We start from the raw sequence: 8,990 nt of genomic DNA, 5'->3' as shown, positions 1-8,990 counted from the left end.
AATAAGTAGTGTGAAAATAAATTCTGATGAGAATTATGAATATTTGTTTATCTTAAGGTTCTCGGCTGAGTCGCTGAAATCCATATTTAATGTGAAAGGGATTCCAGTTGCGCATAAGTAATCCCACGTTTCTATGCCAAGGAGTTTAGTAGTCATCTCCGTATATTAGTTAAAAGTGCTATATTAATTAGAAAGTCAGCCTTATCTATGTCACAAGAGACAAGGGCCAGTTAAATCAGAACAAGAAATGTAATGTCCACCTTTACTATCGACTATTATGGACATATAGCGCATTGGTGGAGCAGTGTTAATATCGCATCCTAGGCAGATTTCTACTGCAATTATTAATTTTTCATCTCTTTACAACATCCCTAAGCTTTGACTAGCTAAGGATCAAGCCAGTGATGACATATTTTCATCATTTTGAGCTAAACATAGCAAAAAGATATTATTGGTATGGGTAATCTCCAAAATTTTACTATGTAATACATTAATCAAAGGCTTTAAAATACTTTTTGCTCATTACTGGAGTAAATATAGAAGGATAGACACCTTTTTTCATTTTTATAAAGCAATAACATAAGGAAGATCAGGTAGAGAAATAGGTTTTTTAGTGTCATAAGTTCGTGATATAGACGTAGCCATATGGGAAGGAAGTGGAGAGGTGTAAATTCCCCCATTCGGAAATTTCCCTCTTTTTTCAAATATATTGTATTAAAAGAATCCCCGTACCCCCCCCCCCCCTCTCCCTATCTCAAAAATACGAACTATAAAACATAAACAATAATTTGAAAGAAAAATAAGTAAAAGTAATAATTTTCTAAAATAATGAGTATACTCCATGCAGAAAAAATTTCTCCAATAATGCCCACTTCCTTAGCAAAATCCTAGATATGCCTATGGTTCTTAGGTACCTTTAGATAATAGAAAACTAATGAAGAAAAAGTAAACCAAGTCCACCTATTTTCATAACGAAGGCTTCTAATTTTCAACCGAAATCACTAAATTTGAAGTTTAAAAGTTGTTCAAAAATTGTTCCTTCAATCCCATGCGTCTTGATAATTGGGAATGGCAGCCTAACTTCTAAACCTGTAAATAAAATTGAGTAAAAAAAGAAACTTTTTTAAATAAGGAATGCTAACTAATGTTTATATAGTTCATCTAGATTTGTATGAATTCGTGTAACTTCTCATAATATATTATTTAAAAATTTTGAATTGAAGAATTCTACGTTCAATAACCTTAAAAGGCAACATAGTAACCTATTGGGATCTTAGAAAGGAAATTTTGGGTTTTATTTTATTCAAAAATGGGTCAATACTAGAAATTACAGAATCGATATAATCGACACTGAAAATTAGGTATAATACCATCATCTAAATACCATATATTTATGTCAAGATAAAATTTGTGTTTGATCTTTAACGTAGGAATGAATACCGAGATTAAATAAAAGGGAGGTTTAAAGGGTATTCCTTGTTGAATGCCTACCCATCTAAGGAAAAGGGATCTTAATTAAGAGTAATTTTGGTTCCATAACAAGCAGCTTTCAATAATTAGTAGAATATTCGTGAAAGTGAGATTTTCTCCTATAGACTATGAGGCTATTAAAAGCTTTTTGAAAGTCAAGCTTACATATTATTTTATCTATAGTGGTGCTATTACCTTAAATTCTACTTTTATTTTTATGCAAAATAAACAAATATATAATTTTTTATTTATTATCCCCAAATATTATGTTATATAAAATTGTTAAATAATCAAGTTATTTATTTGTATTTACTAATAAAAGTATAAATCAATTTTAAACCTAACATATTGGCTCGAGAAAATTGCTCATAATGTCAAATAAATTAATGGCTTTATAGAAAGAAAGAAAGAAAAAAAACACAACAATGACCATTACAAAAATAAAAAGTAAAAAAAAAGAAAGAAAGTGTTTTGTAGAATTATAAATGACTATTGACTAATTTAAACTTTTCAGTTTAGCTTATTCCGAATAGTCTAAAAATTTTCTCACAGATATCACATAGAGAGTAAGACGCATAGATGAGAAAAATTAATTACAAACTATTATATATTTATAATGAATAAAATCTTTAAAAAAGGAAAATGTTCTGTTTCCCAATTAATTGATATTGGTTTGGTTGGTTTAACAATGGATTGGTTAATAATAATAGGGAGTCTATTGGTGCTGCCTTAAATCAAATATTTAAATAAATATAGTTACTTTTACTTGGATCAATTTGTAAATAAAACCTATTTTATAACTTTAAATCGGTGTGTATATACTTCTAGCTATTTGATGAAAAGAGTGCCGCTGTTAAGGGCTCTTTATGTAATTTAAGATAACTTGTGATAAATCTTTTCAATGATAAATCACGATATAATTCTTGATTATTCATCAAGGTGGATAGCTTTATATTTTTATAGGTATAGTACTCGTTAAGGGCTTTTATTTTAATATTAGCATTCGAAGCAATAATCCCGGTCCATAATGCATCTTCATTTGGTATCGAACTGTATAAATATTTTAAACTTTGTCTGTAGAGTTTTTTTGCGATATACGGTTTCAAAATGTATGCCCATCCACTACAATACGGTGGATAATATTTGAAAGGAAAATTTGTTATACTAACGAAGTTTTTTTGCTTCGGGTCACGAATGACTAGCATTTTATCCCATATACTACAATACAGAAAATCTTTTTCGAGTTGGACATAGGAATCGTTTTTATGAATTTTTATATCAAGTTCATTTGTATTCGTAAAAAGTTCTTGCATTAATCGGATATTGTTTTCCCTTTTAATACTCCAATAATGAATATATAAAAGCATAGCTGACAAAACATGGACGTTAACCTTGATGTCGGCATCTAATTTAAGTATGAAATCCACCCCTCTGCAATTTTCTCCCAACCAGTTCAACATGGTTCCTGTTTTAATATATAAATTTTTATACGTATCCAAAAATGATCCTTGCAATATGTCATCGAACGCTCTAGATTCATTTTTAATTTTCTTTTGAATAATAATTTTGTCAGAAAAACCGATCACGAATAATAATTTTATTCTAGGGGGGAAATTTTTTTTTTCAAAGTATATAAAGCTATATTTTGTAATAATATCATTCAAAAGAAAATATCTCGATTCATTCCTCGGAAATTGGGATTCATAGAGTAATTTATAGTCTTGACTTAGATCTAACAAATTCTGGACCCATATTTCTCGTATTTTTTTTCTCAATCCAAAATCCTCAGCCTTTGTGAATATTGTGATCACTAAAACAAGCTTATTGGAATGAAATTTAAAGGATTCAATGTTAGGTTCAATCAGATATTTTATTTTGCTATTGTTAAATATCCTAAAATATTTATCTTTGAATTGATAAAAATTGTTATTTTTTTCAAATACTTCATTGAAATTACGAATATTTGATAAATATCTAATTAATAAATATGCCGTTATAAGGTATAAAAGAAATTTAAAATTGTAAACTTTTATTATCATAAATTATGGAAAAGAATAACAATATCTAAAAAAAATTTACAGACAAATTCTTTTATAATTAAAGCCTACGGTTATATTATTATCATAAATACTTTGATATTATAAACATATGAAAAAGAAGATATTAATTAAATAGAAAACTATGATTATTTTTAAATATTTTAATAAAAATAATCAATGTGTATGAAGTGATTCCAAATTGGTATTTTTTTTTAAATTCTGTTTTTAGGAAAAATATAACATGATTTCTGGAAAAAGGTTCCATAGTCTGGAAAAAATATAAGGGGGAAAAGAATTAATTTAGTCTTAAAATTGTATTAAAATATTTTTTTTACTAATATCTGGCTATTTGAAACTCTACCCTAAATCATCCAAGATGTGGGAAGAAATAAAATAATCCTTTTTTATAGATTGGAAGTTAAGCAATATTAATATTTTATTCCAATTTTTACCTTTTTATGATTTTTTTTTTATCATCAAACTATACAAAATGTATTTAATTGATATATTTTTAATACCAAACGAGTTATAATATATATTTTTTAAATTGAAGTAAAGGTTTTATATGTCGTTTTTGAATATGAAATTAGTGATGCGAAATAACTCTTTTGAGACAATTTAAAAATATCGAACTCAATATTTAAATCTTGAAAAATATTAAACAAGCCTGGAAATTTCGCGCATAGATACATCGGTTTGGACATCTATTAGCGAAATCTTGAGGCTAATCAATATTTTTCTCTCTAAAATATTGAGCTAGCCGTTCTCAAAATTCTGTTCAAATGGAGCGATTTTGAATTTCAATATGGAATCTATAGGAATAAGGAATCTCCCAATATTTTAAAGCATTTACTCGGTTACATATTCAAATTTTAAAAATCTGATTTGACCGGAAATATATTTCAGCATATATAGAGTACTATCTAAACTGTGAATTTCAGAACAATTAAACATTGAACTTTCGAACCAATTCGTTATATATATTCATATTGATTTTTCGTATAAATTAATAAATACGTTTTGGCGAAAATTGTCTGAAATTAAAAAGGAGGAAGATATTCTATACAAGCTGGATATATATTATCGGTTAAATCGGAGGTTTTTTTTTTGAATTCCTATGGATTCCATATCCATCATACGACATATATATTTAATGAAAGTTTAGCCAAATGGTAGTTCTTTTTCTGTTAACTTTCATATTCAAATTATTAAAATTAATCTATGAAATAAGTTCGTCGTGTCTAGGATATAATAATACTAACCAATGAGTTACCTGCCAGGCCTCATACCGCACTTAGTTCCGGCAAAATTAAACAAAAAGATGATTTAATATTTTTCAATTATAGTTCAAATCAGGCTTTTAAATTGGATCAATACTCAGACGACACGGTTTTTTCCAATTTTCTGGTGGTTTTATCTTCTTTGAGATTTTCTAAAATTTTTCCTTGAGATTATTCTTCAGAAGATCCCCCCCCCCTCCCCACTTTATACATTTTCTCTATGATATATTTTACGGGAGCTTTTTTTCTAGGTAATTTTTCGGGAAATATTTTTTCCCATTACTTATAATATTTTATGCTTGTTTAAATGAATATTTCAGTTTGAACAAGATAGGAAAATCATGTTTTAGTTAAATTTTTAATCGTACTCTCTAAATGATAATCTAACCCTATTCGATAAGCATTATCAAACGGCTAAGCTGTCGACTTAGCTAATTCTATTCGAGTTTTGAGAATATCATTTAATTAAAATTGAGCGGCTCTGAGTCGTATGAATTGACTTTATGAGTCGGCTTCAGAGTAGGCTCGATGAGTCTGCTTAAATTTATTTTAAATCGGCCTGCTATTATTATTTACCCCACGAGGAAAATAATAAAAAATTTCAACCACTTTATTTTGGCGTATTGTTATTAAGAAGATGACCATACTATTCTCTACTCCCCAAAATAATTACAAATTTCCACTGTTCTGTATAGGTTTTGAAATAAGAATGTAATTTTCTTTCTTTCTTAAATATTTATAAATAATTAGGGAATTTCCAAATAAATATAATTGCATTTAAAAATATATTATAAATAATTTTAGAAAAATCTAAAAAATTAATATATAGCTAAATAATTAATATTTAATAAATAGTAATTTTTTTATAAAATTGTTGTTTTAATAATTGATGGGTGTCACTAAGAAATGATTTCTTACTGGATATATCAACGAAGTATTCTATCTTCGACAAAGGATCTGTTTTGAAATTCGCTAAAACTCTTCCATTTTATCTATATCCTATTGGTTCAAATTAAGTATTGTCTTCCAGTGATATACTGCTTAAATAGCCTGTGAGGGGAGAAGGCTGCGTTAAAAAATATGATACGTGGATTGCATCAGTCGTTGATATTCCAGGAATAAAGCCAAACTGAGTCTCTCCTATTTCGACAATGTCTCTTAATCTTTTTTCTATGATTTTTTTTGTAAAGTGCAATTAAGCAAAGGAGCGAAAAATAGAGGGAAAAGAACAAAATGCTACACATGATCTTTCTCGATTTAGAAAAGGCCTTCGATAGAATCCCAAGAAAACTTATCTGTTGAGCGCTACGCCACAAAAAATTTCCCGAAAAATATATAAGAATAATATATGTATATGGGCCATACCACAATGGTCCGTAGCACAATTGGTATTTTAACAGGCTTCACAATAGCCGAGGGAGTTCATAAAGGGTCGGCTCTCAGCTCACTTCTCTTCATAACAGTAATAGAAGTATTATCACAGTCTATACAGCAAACAGTCCCGTATGATATTTGAAGATGATAATGTGATACTTGACTAATCCAAGGATGAAATGAAAGAAAGATTAGTGAGTTGGATAAATATCCTTGAAAAGCATGAACTAAAAGTAAACGAAAAGACGGATTATATGGTGATAGGAGGAGATGAAACAGAAATCATTGATATAAATGAATAGCAAATATCGGCAATTGAAAGCTGTAAATATTTGGGCTCCACTATACAAACAAACGGTACAATAGAGAAGGAGAAAAAGAGTAAAATTAATCAAGAGTGATTAAAGTGGAAATCTTTATCTGGAGTGCTCTTTGACAAAAGAATCCCACACAAATTGAAGGGAAAAATTTACAATTCCATAGTACAACCAACTATTCTATATAGTTCGGAAACATGGCCAACCAAAGAATTAGACGAGAGAAGTCTACAAACTATGGAGATGAGAATGCTAAGGATGATTGCTGGAGTATCAAGAAAGGATAAGGTGCGAAGTTAAAAAATACTATGAAGTTTAAAGGTGTGCCTATTAAGACTAAGATAATGGTGAACTGACTTAGGTGAAATGAGCACACAATGAGAAGGCATATAAAAAAAAAGTTGAGAGTTTGGGAGTGATGAGAAAACGTTAAAGAGGAAGGCCAAAACTTCAATTGCCCATAAAGTTAGAGCCAATATGAAGAAGTATAAATTAGATAAAAGAGATAGCACGAATAACATAAAGTGGAGAGAGATATTAAAGGAGCAAAGCACCAGAAAAGGTGAAAGCTAAAGAGAAAATAAAAAAAATGATATAAAATAGATTTTTTTTATTACGAATATAAATAAATGTTTTATTTCTATTATATTTTCAAATAAAATGTAGAAAATTTAATACCGCTGATATCTATATAAATTAAAATATATATGTGAATTTAAAAAATTTCATTTATTGCTTTTTGGACTATGTTTTTCAGATAGCATCCGCCAGGAATAATTCCTTTTCGATATTTTAACACATGGATCTGGATCCGATCCGTTATCGAAGGTTCATTAATATTTAAGAACATCCCCAAAGTTAAGGAATTTTTTAAATTTTTCATTAATTGTGGAAGCCCATCATATTTCTTAAATTTTATTCTTTGGCAGTACGCATCTAGATTCCTATGCCAATTTCATTTTGAATAAAGTATATATATCGTATACAATTACTCAAATAAACACATATTTATTAAATTTTATTCAAATCATTCTACCCTCGTTTTCAAATCTATATATGAGACTGTATGATGCTGTCAAGAGAAATTATAAATTGATCTATTTTTAATCTTACTAGGTTTAAATTTTTATTTTAAATTAAAAGTGGTATTTCTGAATTCACCAATTTTTTGAAGGTGTAAGGGAGTAGACATTCAAAAGGGAATAAATTTAAATTTATTAGTAAATAGTTATTTCTCATTCATTCACAGATAACATTTTTGTACATTTTGAAGTTATATACATTCGATCTGATATTTATATGGTTAACAACTAACTGAATATCACCAACTAATGATTATTATTTGTATTCCTGGCCTAAATAATCATGAGGCCTTAAAGAGCATAATTAGAATTTGTTTTGAGGTGTTAAATGGTGGCTCATTATAAAAATTTTTAAATTAATATCTATTAGGTTTACTAAAAGCATAATGGGCGAGTAAATATTGCGTCCAAAGCTTGCGAAAATTTTGAAAGGAGTAGAGCAAAAATTCGGATGGGTTTTGCTTCCATTATTTTTTCTGTCATGTAGACGCTGCCTAATAATATTTTATTATAGTGAAAATATTCCTAATAATTTTTATATTATATTATAATCAATCTATAAAAAAAATGGTTTCTAAGAACCTGATAAAAAAAATATCCCAATTTATTATTTATTTTTTAGGAAATAATTACATAGACATACATACTACCTGTAGTGATTAGCTATCTAACACGGGGATTGGCAGACAAGAATGATCAATCCACATCATTTCATAAGTATTGCATTATGACTCCAATAATAATCTAATAATGATTTTGAGAATCAAACAGTTTGTGGAAAATAGATTTTATTAAATCCAAAATAAAAAAGAAAAGTAAAACGGCCTTTTTTATACTTTACAATTCAATAAATAAAAAATAATTCTATAAAATATGCAACTCATCCTGAGTCTTACAATCTAAAGTCAAACAAATGCGCCAATTTTATCAAACCAGATTATTGCGCGTAAAAATATAATGAATTTACAAACAAAAATATATATCAAAATAATATTTAAAAAAACACCAATCAGGACAATAGGGTTTAGGAGATGAAGGAAAGTTCGAGAATGATTGTCAGGGATTATGGAATTATTTATATAAATGGTTTATTAGATTACAATAAAGAATAATTGCAAATCCAAGTTATTATATATATATATATATGAATTGATATAGATTGGCGACGTCATGGGTTTAACCTGATCAAATCAAAAGTAAATCATATTGAAGTATGAACTGTACCAATATGGGATTGATATTTATTGCTGAGGCTAGTGGGAGAGACTGAATATCTATGGAACTAATAATAAATAAATAAATATATAATTATTAATAATTTCTAATACTAATTCACTACTTTTACTCTTTATTCAACTTCTATCAAATCCAAAATAATAATCAAAATATCGTCTGTAAATTAATAATCAAAAAAATCATCGGTCAATA

At 27.9% G+C, this 8,990-nt stretch overlaps 1 protein-coding gene across 1 annotated transcript; it reads right to left on the bottom strand.

Moving 5' to 3' along the window:
• Positions 1-1,732: 1,732 nt before the first annotated feature.
• On the bottom strand, positions 1,733-3,509 carry LOC135930774 (UDP-GalNAc:beta-1,3-N-acetylgalactosaminyltransferase 1-like). Its single transcript, XM_065467560.1, has one exon. The coding sequence runs from the start codon at positions 3,507-3,509 to the stop codon at positions 2,295-2,297; it is 1,215 nt and encodes a 404-aa protein (XP_065323632.1). The 3' UTR covers positions 1,733-2,294.
• Between the last annotated feature and the right edge of the window lie 5,481 nt (positions 3,510-8,990).

The sequence above is a fragment of the Gordionus sp. m RMFG-2023 genome, chromosome 1, assembly GCF_954871325.1.
Source record: "Gordionus sp. m RMFG-2023 chromosome 1, tfGorSpeb1-WG-v2, whole genome shotgun sequence".
Taxonomy (NCBI): domain Eukaryota; kingdom Metazoa; phylum Nematomorpha; class Gordioida; order Chordodea; family Parachordodidae; genus Gordionus; species Gordionus sp. m RMFG-2023.
This window is presented reverse-complemented; position numbering and strand designations above follow the sequence as displayed.

What these genes read in the sequence shown, in the direction of transcription:
- LOC135930774 (XM_065467560.1), bottom strand. Translation starts at nt 3,509, where the DNA reads ATGATAATAAAAGTTTACAATTTTAAATTTCTTTTATACCTTATAACG.